Genomic DNA, 12,446 nt, shown 5'->3' with positions numbered 1-12,446 from the left:
GTTGTGTACGTCATCTTGTTACGTAAATAGCCACAAACACGAATGACGTCACAGCTATCACCTACGTCGCTGTGGCCGACAGAGAGACACAGCTCATTGTCGAGACAAAACATCAAGACGACTTGTCAAAATTAAGAACAAAAATCCATTTATTTATCCAAATTACGGGTGACAATAACAAGTGCATTTATATTACAGACAAAAATGCGGGAAAAAACAAACAAAACAAATACACAAGATATAGTTCGAACAACAAATCTAATAATCGTCCTGCGTTTTGTAACAGAAAACAGACTATTGTAACCATGATTGTTGGAGTACACAAGTCATAAACCTGGGATTTTCTTTTGAATGACTTTTACGCCATGGGGGTGTAATCTCATATTTTTGTCAGTCCATTTTAGTTTTTGTTGATGTGGACTTTCTGGCACGATGCCCAAACAACATTTAAGATTATTAAACAAATAATGCCATTATGAGATAAAGAGATCGTCGTTTTATCGTCATCAAATTACAGGGACACTTGGTAAAACCATTGGAGCTAAAAATAAAAGCTCCATGGTGAAACCAAACATTATAAATGAAGTCCAAACTAGCAACACAATGCTCCTATATGGAAGAGATCTACAAATGTAGGAAAGTGCAATTTGCAGTTTTCTTTTTTATATCACTTTTTATTCTCTAGATGTTTTGTCAGTATTATGCAGGCTACCTCTCCTGAACAGTGTAACAAGAATATCCATTCATGTGCAAAATATATCAATTTGGTTGCTAAGGATTACCTCACTGAGTTTGTGCTGTTTTCTCGACTTTAGCTGTTTTCACCGGCCCCTCAACCTACGGAGGCCCAAAGGTGTTACATCATGTTTTATTTTCCGCAACACAGATTGGATTGCCCGAAAGACAAATTTATTTACAAAACAACTTCCATTTCGTGAAAAAAAGCCTTTATTGATGAAAACGTTGCTGGCAACTTATATATCCCAGAACTCCCTGAGCAAATTGACCGCCATTTTTGTATCGACTGCTAGAATTGTGTTGTTTGTTTACATGAAATTCGAACACGCGCTGCGCGACGACCACCGCCCTTTAGGCACTCTACGGGCACAACTTCCCGGTGAATCTGGTTTACGTTACAGACCAGGATCGACTACCTGCTCAGACTAATGTGAGAACAGACTAGCAACGCGGCTATTTCTTTGGCCAGATGCGTGCCACGTTTGTTTTGAGGTTTAACTTTTTGAACCAATAAACAACCGATGGAATTAACGCTATTATACATGATAACGCGATGCCCTTTGTTCTTTCACCAACTAACGCGATATAGTGCGAGATGTACACAGGGAGTAATACAAGAAAACGAGAATAGAAATAATTAAAATGTATGCTCCATAAAAATATCAGCTTCTCCTGAATATTAAAGCGCGGTGGTCGTCGCTCAGCGCGTGTTCGAATTTCATGTAAACAAACACTGTATTTTACTCGCGTTGTATACGTCGCTATGAACCCCACATCAAGCCCTTTAAATGACTTCAAACGCTTAGTTGCGTGTGCATGTCAACAAAACATACACATGTTTTTTCGATGTGGGACGATATGAGAGAAAAATGTATAAAGAAATATGTTTCTTATTAAATAAAATGCAATGGGCAAATCTGATAAGAATATTATCCTTTAAAATATAAAGGGGCACGTCATGAAGTTACTCAGTGTGTCTATCGACCAATGCGTGTGCCTTGTTCGGCGGACACGCGATGTATGATGTTAGCAGTAGCACCGCAATGCTATAGAATGAGCCACAGTGACAAAAATATCAGCCGAATGTCCAAGTTCAATAAAAACGCTATCTAGCCATCTATATATTGTATACGTAGTTATGAATCCCATAACAGCCGCAGCTCTTTAAAGCGGGGGGATCGTCACCTGCGCACGCACGAGAATTGAGTCCCAAGCGAAGATAACAACACACGCTAATAACGCAAAGGCTCACGGGTAGACGCTTGTTTGAAAACAATGACACGCTACGGCCACCCGACGCATGCGTAGGTGACGACTCCTCCGCTTTAAATGACTTCAATATATTAATCGCTTAGTTGCGAGAGCATATCAAATTTTCAAACGCATTGACCATGAAAACTACGCAAGTGTCCACACAAAGGAATACTATGTTTTAACTTCAGCTGTGGCGCTGTCAGTGTTTATGCGTATATGGTGTGTTTATGAGCATGCGCAGCTTGTTTCTCTGGTATCTCAAAAACCTTAGTACTAGTCACAAATATTAAACTACACAATTTGTCACACTAATTAAATCGTTATTATATTTTAATTGACACGGTATATTATATGTTTAAAGAACATGGACAGGTGATTAAAAATTGATTGATATCCAGGAGAGTTAATAGTTAATTCGTAATGCCACAATCATTGATGAGCACCAAACGTGTTTTGCAGCAATTAATATTTAACAACGGAAACTTTTGCATATTTAATTTCAATTATTACTCTAACATCTAATTTTTTCACTTATGTTATTTCAGACGATAAAGTAAACGAAAAGTCATCTTTTGGGGAAAAAAATTGCATCTTTTGAACCGTTCGAATTAGAGTTTTCGACCGTTGTTTTCGCCGGTGATGGTTGCAGTGAAAATCCCCGGATTAGACGCCCGACCCAAGAATAGGTTTCTCTGTCTCTGATATAAATAGTAACAAGCTCAGGGTTCATGTACATATACAATGAAAAAAAAAATGCTCTCTGGGCCGACTGTTGGATGAGGCAATATTTTATGGGATATAGTTTCATGACGTCTCTATGTTTAGCGACCCCCCTCTTCTTTATTTGGTATGCACGTGCCGTGTGCTAACTGAGCATTTGAAAACAACTTGAACCAATTCTGTGACGTCAACATAAATGTACTAGTAATTTTTTTTACCTCATCCACAATGAAAACGGTATTCAATTGTGACACCGTTCGAAACCAGAGCGTCACTTGTTCCCAAATATTGTTGTATACTGCACCGTGACGAACGTCCTATACCATGACTGACGATACTACGCGCCAATGCGGGGGTGTCGGCTTAAAAATAAACTACAGGGATGGGGATGAGATTACGTAAACTAGAATTGAATAATTATTGTCTATGTGATAGTCAGAGAACATATATCACGAATGTATGTCCAGAAGACATATCGCGTGACTTTCTCTATTTTTAGAAAGGATGACGTGGAGAAATGGCCGTTGTACCGTAACTGGTGTCAATCCCAACTGTCATTTTCACAGGTCGTCATTAACTTAGTCTGACATGTAGGCGTGACATATCGTCGGCCGAACGGCATCAGACCTCACTGTGTTGGGTTTGGAGTACCGCGGAGGGCGCAACTCACGCGACCTTGTCAGGCTATCAACGTTGTTGTTTGTTTGGACAGCTATTGACCGCATCTCCCAACGCTACGAGCTAACACAATAGACCATTTTCCGTTCACTGCGAGAATCACGCGTTATGCGTGAAATCGAACGTAAAAACAGGACAAACAAAGGTCATAGCGTCGTAGTCGCGTCAAACATCGCGTGGGATTCGACAAACGCCAAAGTATTTTGGGGACATTTCCATGCTTAATAATGTGCTGTATACATTTGATGATAGGCAATTTCGATTAAGTAAGGGTATTCGGAAGCAATATTCCTCTGTCGAAGATCGGCCGGTCGGTGTGAGCTACGAAATAAGGAAATTCCAGTTCAAAATCAAATCGTTCGATTTTTGCGGCAGATTTTTGCATCTCGCGAGATCTCGCAATTGTATGGAAAATCACCTATCGCTGCATCACTTTCTGAACTATTGTAGTATCATGTACTATTGTAAATGAAAATTTGAGTATGACAATATTTATTTATTTATTGACACAACACTTACTCTGGAAAGTTCAGCAGTAAGGCAAATAAAAACTACAAGACAACTTTGAATAAATAAATGATTAACAGTGAAAGATGCAAATTGGACACGAAATACATTTACAAATCACAGGATTCACTGGCAATACGAAGCTACATTACAATAGATCTACAATTACTTTCTTACTATGAGGTGTTGCTGTGTTATTTTAAGACAATGTTTAGTAAATTGTACCGGCCCGCACCGTATTTTGGGGCGGTAATCGTCGCGCCACGCATGCGCGAGATATATGGGTCTCATATAAACAAAGATGGCGACATTGACTGTTGCGCAGATCAGCGAGTACAAACTGAGACGTTTCTAAGCTTTAATTCATTATGTAATTTTAGGTGATTGGAAGGTATCGAAGGAGTCACCGGCGGTATTCAGTGCAAGTCTCGCCCAGGTCAAACCTCATACTTGTGATTTCCATTTGAAGAGCGCATTGGATTGTGGGAAAATCATTGTTTATCAACACAAATGTCGCACATGCGCAGCGGGACGACCACTGCCCTTTAATCTGTCACGATCCCCAAAACGTTGCAAGGACTAATCACACTCAAGAATACACAATGAATTTTCGAATTAACACCTCTGTTTTCCTCCACGCTAACCAACTTCCCCCCACGCTAACGAAAACAAATACTTTGTCTTTCACTGACTTCTTGTCCCGGGCCGTCTTTGAGAATTATAGAGATAAATCCACCATGTGATAAGTTACTGAAATTATTTATGTGTTTGGTCATATCCTTATACGTTGAACATGACATTATTAGATGGAATGTTAGAAAAAAAAAAGAAAAATGGTTGACATATCTTGTGATTTACTTTAACATGAAAATAGAATAAATCGTTCTGTCATTGGTACTTCCCCCCCCCCCATATCGAGGTGACAATACACAAACAACGGATTAAACTCCTGTGCTTATTCCATTTATTACGTTTTTGAGCTAATTCAGTTCATAATATTTGTATCCATTTTTACGTGCTTTCCAGAATACAATATACTACATTTTGTGACTAATCACATCTTTAATCTGCAAAAATGTTCAGACACATATAAAAATAATATTGTTTAAAAGGCTGATAATAAATGCAGTAAATCCTCACATGTTAAATGGTTCATTGATTGAGTTTTTTTCACATCGATTTTAGTGACTTGTTTGTTGATTTTAACAATAACAGTTATATTTATCTCTAGATTCGGCAAGTTACTCCGGCGTCGTGTTTTTGGGTGCTAATGACCAGTTCTTCACAACCTTTGCAAAAGCGTAAACGTTTACAATAACGCCGATCTAAACGAGAGCTTGACTTGTAACGCAGTATAGGCCGTCGAACTGTGACGTCATATGTTTTAATTTATGCCAACCACCAAGCGAATGCATGATAACAAATGTCACTCATCAAGTACAAGTAACAGATTCTATGATGTCATACTCTACCCATAATCCTGAAGAATCAAGATGGCGGACTAGATACATTAATGAAAAGTTGAATATCTAGAGAATGAAAAGTGATATAAAGAAAACTGTAAGTTGCATGTTCTTACATTTGTCGATCTCTTTTATCTGGGAGTATTATGTTGTTAGCATTGACTTTCCCTTTAATTACTTCAATAATGTGTATCCATTTCTGACAATGTGTATCAAGTTTATCTCTTTCTGTAGCAATTTCATATTCTAAATGATAATTAGACTTCACTAGGAGTTTGAATAAGGGAAAATATGGGGTTTGAACTTTCTCATCTTTGCAGCATAAATGTGTCTCTTAACATAAGGTGGCTGTAATTTACAAAACTATTGAACTACTATGAACTATTTTCAAATATGATCACATCAAGAGTGGGTTTCTGTACCAACATCTTTGTGGTTTTCATCCTAGACTATCAGTGAATTTACATGAATAGAAAAGGTGGTCCAGGGTTTCATTTTCATTCGCACAAAATGTACAAAAAGGTGATTGATTAATATCCCTTCTAGACAGATCATAATTTGTAAACAAAATGTGATGTAATAACTTGAACTGTAGTTACGTGTTTTACCTTAAATGGTTGTATGACAAGTATTTTAATCAGCCCATTTATTAGCAACAGTGTCAAACAACGCCGTTGTTTTGTTTTGTTTGTTGGTGTAAATGCCCGGCTCTTAGCAACCATCAGTTCGCATGCGTAAAGGTAAACAAGGACGATGGTCTGCCATTGTTGCTATAAAACATGGACACATACAATCTCGTTATACTCTGACCCCATGTACACTTGAACAAGGCGTCATACTGGCTTGCAGCGCAGTTGCCCGAGTTTAATAACAGTCTTAGGGGCTGCCCTATTAAAACTTCCAGAGGCGGATGATTTCCCGGGCACCAATTATTATTAAACCCGGCCGTTTGGAGGGACACTAAATTGTTCACAGTGGTATTTGGTCTCGTAGCAGTTAGCTTTCAAATTTATTGACACAGTTCTTTCTATAGAAGATGAACACAGTCAAGTAAAATAGAAAAGGAAAAAGGATAATAAACTTTAAAATAATATGCCACAGTCCCTATGACTCTGGATATGCAAATAGGGGCAGGATGAGTTGTCCGACTATCCGCTTACCGCTTTGATTTACAGTCTCTACAAATAGTTCATTAGTTTTCTATTAGCACGTGTTTTGAAAACAACTAAAAAAGTTTTTACCTCATGAAGGATGCGTGTATTTACTTAAGACCTATTTGGTGAACCACCAAAAAAAACAACAATCTGATCGCTTTAAAATTGTACCCCTTATTTCACGTTAAGGTCGTGATACACGGATCAACAAGCTGTGGCTTTTGTTGGCGACAAATGTTAATTGGTATATCGTGCAATGTCACAAGTTGTTAGCGTGTCATCAACGATATTCAACTTGGTGCAATAAATTGACTCTATTTCAATCGTCATGGCAACATGCAGCACGGTATAATATACAGAGCAATATTCGTTAATAACATTTGTTGTCAGTGAAGTTTGATCAGTGTAGACGCGGACTTTACAAAGGAATGCGTCTATTCCACCGATACCAAAATGCGATTCGTCGCCTGAGGGCGTATATAAGGCCCTTTGGAATTCACTCAGTGTACCTGATCTGCCATCGCATTTTTTTCAATTTGACCTCTCATTGTATTTGTGTCAAGAACTGAACCTTCAAATTAATTCCTCTTTGAGTTTACCACATATTCACACATGATCAGGGTCGACTTTTGTGTGTGTTCAACAAAAGACAGCTTAGGTAGGATCTTTCACAGCAACGCACTAGAAAAGGTGCAGTCGTTTAGCAGACTTACGTTGATTGACAGGTGGGACATGGATGGGGGTATCATGGCGTCACATTATAACAACTTACTGTGGTAATCTTCGAAAAGCATGCCGTTGGGTTTATTATGTCTAAATCATTGCCTGAAAAGTCGATAATCACGACTGAAAGTCTCAATATAAATTTCGACATGTCTTGAAATGGCCATCAAAAACTCACACACAATTGGTAGAGAAAATATGCTTCTTTCCTTAATTTGAGTGTGTTCAGCGGGCTCAGCCTGAGTAGCTATATCTGTTTATAAGTCGTATAAGCATGATAAACTAACTAACTCGTGGTAATGTTTTGTTTTTTCGATGTTCCGAGTCCCGAGACAGAAGATCCACTGTGCCGTCTGAGAATCCTTCTTATATATGTGCTTTAAAATTTTATGAATTTAACTGACCTGACGATGATCATACGAGTTTCTGTTTTGCGCCCTCAAAGTTCAGTATGACAGCTACTTTTGTCTTTTTTTTAATTTTCGAACTTGCAGTGAAAGTCACGATGGCTATTGTTTTCCTAATTTTGCATTTGGCAATACGATAATTTTGGGAATCGAGGTGACATATTGAAACAAATATTTTGCAGGTAATCATTAAAAAAACAAAAACCTTTCTTTACACCTTTCATTTATTTGAGCTCGTATATTTCAAGCCCAAGCTATTGTACTTCAAAATTGGTTCTATTTTGAAAAAAATAAACTGTGTTCGTAAAAAATAACTCAAGTTCATTATTGTCTAGCCTTGAAAGTACAGTAGCTACATGCAATAATTATTGAAATAATATCTGCTGAGAAGTCGGTGAGTCAGAACCCTTGACTTCAATAATAGTTCGTCGGGGCCAGGGCACATTTTATGCAAATAGTGCCTCCCTCAGCGGCGGCCATCTTTGACGCTTCACACGCGGATGAAAAATTTAACCTTTTCCAATGAAAAAAGAAATTAATATTCGACGTTTTAAAAACTTTTTCAGATTTTACTTAATTTTAAGTTATACAAGGACAGTAAGTACTACCAATAAATTAAAATATCTTATGAATTAACTGTAATGAAGACAAATAATCCGGTGCTATTTATGTTTGGGGGAATGATATAGTGAGTAAACAGTTTACTTACAAGGGATATCCCTCGTAACCTTTCCGGTGAGCGTCCGCTGAAAGTTTGGACCAAAACAACACATTTTAAATCGAAATTTTGGAATTCTGTGATCTGAGAGGCATTGCTGGATATCTGAAGATTCAAACAGGCGAAGGACATTACCACCGGGCGAGATATCTCGATTGTTTTTTGTGTGTTTTTCGGTGCCATCATCTGTCGTGTGTAGCTACAGTCGCGAACTGTTATAGTTGGTTTGGGTGGGTTGTTTATTTCGAATCGGACTTCTTCGTACACACAGCATAACTGCAAGTTAACAACCGTGATAAGGGATACGTTTATCACGGTATGAGTTGTAACGGATAACCGAAGAATAAGAAACTACTTCCATATGGATGTTTCAGCTGGGTCTTCACGGTGAGTTGCAACTTAACTATTTCCGAAAAAGCTCGTATCTCCCTAATCCAGGAAGTGATTGTCGATCGAATTACTTTGCTAAATTATCTCCCCGTTATCACGGATTGAAAGATAAATCATGTGATTTTGGGGAGTACTGAGTAATAATTGGAAACAGTCTAACTGTTTATAGTTTGATTATTTGCGAGACGGTACTCTAAGACTGCGTGACTGAGTCACTCTTGACTGACATTCTCGTATCGACTACGACCCATCATTTGCTACGTCACCAAAGCAAAGGGGGAGTTACGGAGCAGGTCACCTGCTGTGTGTCTCTTTTTCTCTCTGTGCCTTTCTACAGTATAATGACACTAATCTAGTTTTAAGGTCAGAAGTCCTTCAAAGTCATATTTCACGTGCATGTAAATGACTGTGTTTGCAACTTCTCTGTCGTTCTCAAGAAAAAGCAGAAGTTGAACTATAAGTGAAACCATGTCGTCTGTTTTCTATAAACAGACGCATCATACTCTGATGCAGTATCTATAGTCTTCCCCATGTTCAACATAGATACAATTAATATACAGATGAAACCACTCTGGAAAAATATTATTTCTAAGAATAATATGTATTCTGTAATTATGTAATTGTCATATTTGTGATTTTTGTTTTGACGGAGAAGTCAATCGATTTAGATTAATATGTTTGATTGTTGATATTTTCTCAAAATCAGTGGGTATTTTTATCGATTCTTGCATGTTTTTTGCGATACATATACACATCTGACCTAGTTATTTCTGAATGAGGTCAATGAGAGGGATTGTGATGCATGTACCAGGTGTGAGCCAACTAACACAGTAGAGAATTTGGTTTTCTCAAGATAGGTAGATGTCATAAAAAAAAGATTGTGTGCCACTCACTAAAACCTCCTCCCTCTTCGTGTTCAAATTTAAACAATTTTAACAAGTAAATCAATTTTGCTGTCTGGAATCTTGAGGTCAGCAAGTCTGGTATAAGTGACCTTTCTTTTCATCATATGCCATATAGCTTGCTTCCTTGTTTTCCCTAATGTATGTGTATCATAATATCTGAGACTACTGTTCAAAATCTTTTTACTATCATTACCGTATGGTAGATGATGTACAGAAACTATCAACGCAACAAATCTATTCAAATATTTATAAATTTAAACTGAAAAGAAAGGTTTCTATTTTCCAATGGAATAACATTTTCAAATGACATCATTGCACACTGCGCTGATTGGATTCAACTACCATTCAAAATTAATAAATATTTATAGAAATCATGGGAACTGGTTTGTTGTACACCTATCATCTATTGGAAAGGAATGCTAACAAGAATATCAATCAATTTACATGTTAAAACTAGACATTTTCAATTGGTTTGTAGACCAGTTTAATTTTTTATTTACAAATCCTCTACAGAAATCTACTGCATCTAAACCATGCAATAATTGGAATCGTTATAATTAAAAATTGTAATATTATAAATATTTATTCTGCATGTGAGGGGGGGCTGCACGACACATATTTCAACTCACAGAACTTTTATAAAATGGCATAAGGACATAGAAATAATATAGGAATTGTCAAAGGGCACAAAGGCAAACTCATTGAGTTTCAAGGCAATACAAGCTCTGAACTTAGACGGGTTTCTGCTTCATGCAGGGTTTGGTTCAGTCAGGAAATACTGATTCTAATAAACAATATCACCTCTATAAATTTATACCAAAACTTCACTTGCCTTCCAACTTTGGAAATCTGTCAAACATCACTCCAAAAATGTCCTCACTTCCCCCCCTTCTAATCCCATAGACAAACATACCTACAATGTTACTGACCTACAAAAACAAACAAAGCCTCTTAACTATTGTTTACAAATCTGCAATTAATTTCTCATTCACAATCTCAACTTTTGATGATGTATATTATTGCTTAGGAAATAATACCTCACAGATTTGCAAAGTGAGAATACGACTTAAAACAGAAGTTGTAAATGAAGATTATTGACATAGACAACCCTAACCCTAACTACATTTACATGCAAAGTTTATGTGATCCTGTATGGTCTTGGTCTGACCTTAAATTCTTACATTGTACTTAATTGGATTATTCTTCACTGCAGAGTTTGCAAATAATAATGAGGTCATGTTTGTATTACAGTATCCTTGAGTTATGTATCTTGGGTGTAACAGATATATATGTTGTATTTCGTTTATGTTGGGCATAACAGATTATATGTTGTATTCCGTTTATCTGGGGTGTAACAGATATATATATTTTGTATTTCGTTTATCTGGGGCATAATATATATGTGGTATTTGCTCAACTACATGTGGTAGTCTTTTTGTCTCCTTGCGGTCATCAGAACCATTTTATCAAAAATTATTTTTATTTAATGAATCAAGCAATTAAACAAAAAAAAAAAAAGGTTTAAAATAATAGTTCAATATAACTGCTCCCAACGTGTTGACATAAGCACATGCCACTAGCATTCATGGTAACCATTGCTAGGTTCTGTAATTAAGGGTCAGGGTAGAAATGTTATTTTGGCTATAGTTACTTTGTGTGACAATGATATTGGTTTCAGCCAGTATCTCATTTCTACATATCAGCTGTCAAGGTCAAATTTGTCTCTATTATTATTCAAAATACGATTCAAGAGTTTTGAGAGAGTTTAGTAGGGAATTTATTTTCAATGCTTTTTCCTGTTATTTTGTGTTACTAAGTTAAAATGTGAATTTCTTTAATATTGCAAATGACTGCGTATGGATCGGTGACAGATTAGTATGTGTTCTGAATTGTTTTTCTTTTTTTTGAGACCAGTACAAATCATTGTAGTCCTGTCAAGACTCATTTTGGAAGTTGTATTGTAACATATATACAAGGCAGAATTTTATATGTTGGAAAAACCTGTCAATAAATAAGGTGCTCTCTGATTGGTCTGACTGTTAGGTGTTAGGGTTGGGTATCCAATCAGGCATCTTGTAAGTAGATTTGCATTGACTTCATTTTGATGAATTAGACTGTAAGGACCGTAAGTACTGTAAATTTAATTTCACATAAAACCAATTTTTGTGAATTTCAAATGTATGCCATAAATCATCAAAATGAGAAGATTCCTAACTGTGAAAAATTAAGATTTTTATAGCAACCCTGGGTTTGACTCCTTTTGATATTTTTTTCTTTTTCGTTTATTTTCCCTCTTAATTTTATCGCTTTTGAATTTTTTTTATTTCTTTGTGTTTATGTTTTTTACCATACAAAAACCCTCTGAAGGATTTTAGTAGTGTAATAAAGTTATTATTATTATTGAAGCATTGACTGTAGGCACATGCAAAACAAGTACAGATGTACATTATTCATAAATGGCCGCCAAAACTTTATTGAAAGCAATTAGTCATCTGACTTGTAACCCCCCCCCCCCCCCAATGATTTTGCACTGCTATATATATGTCATAGTTACGTACATTTGTATATTTCGGGGAACAGTTGGCTCAATGTCGGTAGAGAATGGAGGGGAAAAAACAAGCTCGCTCACTCTTAATAATATCTCAGTGGTCATTTTCTGTTGAACACTGCAGTGGTTCAGTTCATGTGTGGTACATTATGTATCGTTGCACTAAAGGATCGTTTGAAAAATAATTTATAGTTTTTTTCGCCACTTGAATAATTGAAGCCCAATGAACCAATGGTACTTC

At 36.7% G+C, this 12,446-nt stretch overlaps 1 protein-coding gene across 5 annotated transcripts in view; it reads left to right on the top strand.

The window, feature by feature from the left end:
- The first annotated feature begins 8,418 nt into the window (after positions 1-8,418).
- Positions 8,419-12,446, top strand: part of LOC100374488 (rho guanine nucleotide exchange factor 11-like) — a 212,501-nt gene continuing 208,473 nt past the window's right edge. For 4 of the 5 annotated variants that reach the window (XM_085499205.1, XM_085499204.1, XM_085499207.1 and 1 more), the window contains exon 1: positions 8,419-8,749. In XM_085499205.1, the coding sequence (XP_085355331.1) occupies positions 8,724-8,749 (26 nt within the window). In that variant the 5' untranslated portion in view covers positions 8,419-8,723. The remainder of the gene's footprint in view (positions 8,750-12,446) is intronic. The other variant, XM_085499206.1, reaches the window with a different exon arrangement.

Source organism: Saccoglossus kowalevskii, chromosome 5, assembly GCF_978046115.1.
Source record: "Saccoglossus kowalevskii chromosome 5, keSacKowa6.1, whole genome shotgun sequence".
Classification (NCBI taxonomy): domain Eukaryota; kingdom Metazoa; phylum Hemichordata; class Enteropneusta; family Harrimaniidae; genus Saccoglossus; species Saccoglossus kowalevskii.
Note: the sequence above shows the minus strand (reverse complement) of the source record. Positions and strands in the feature narration are given on the sequence as shown.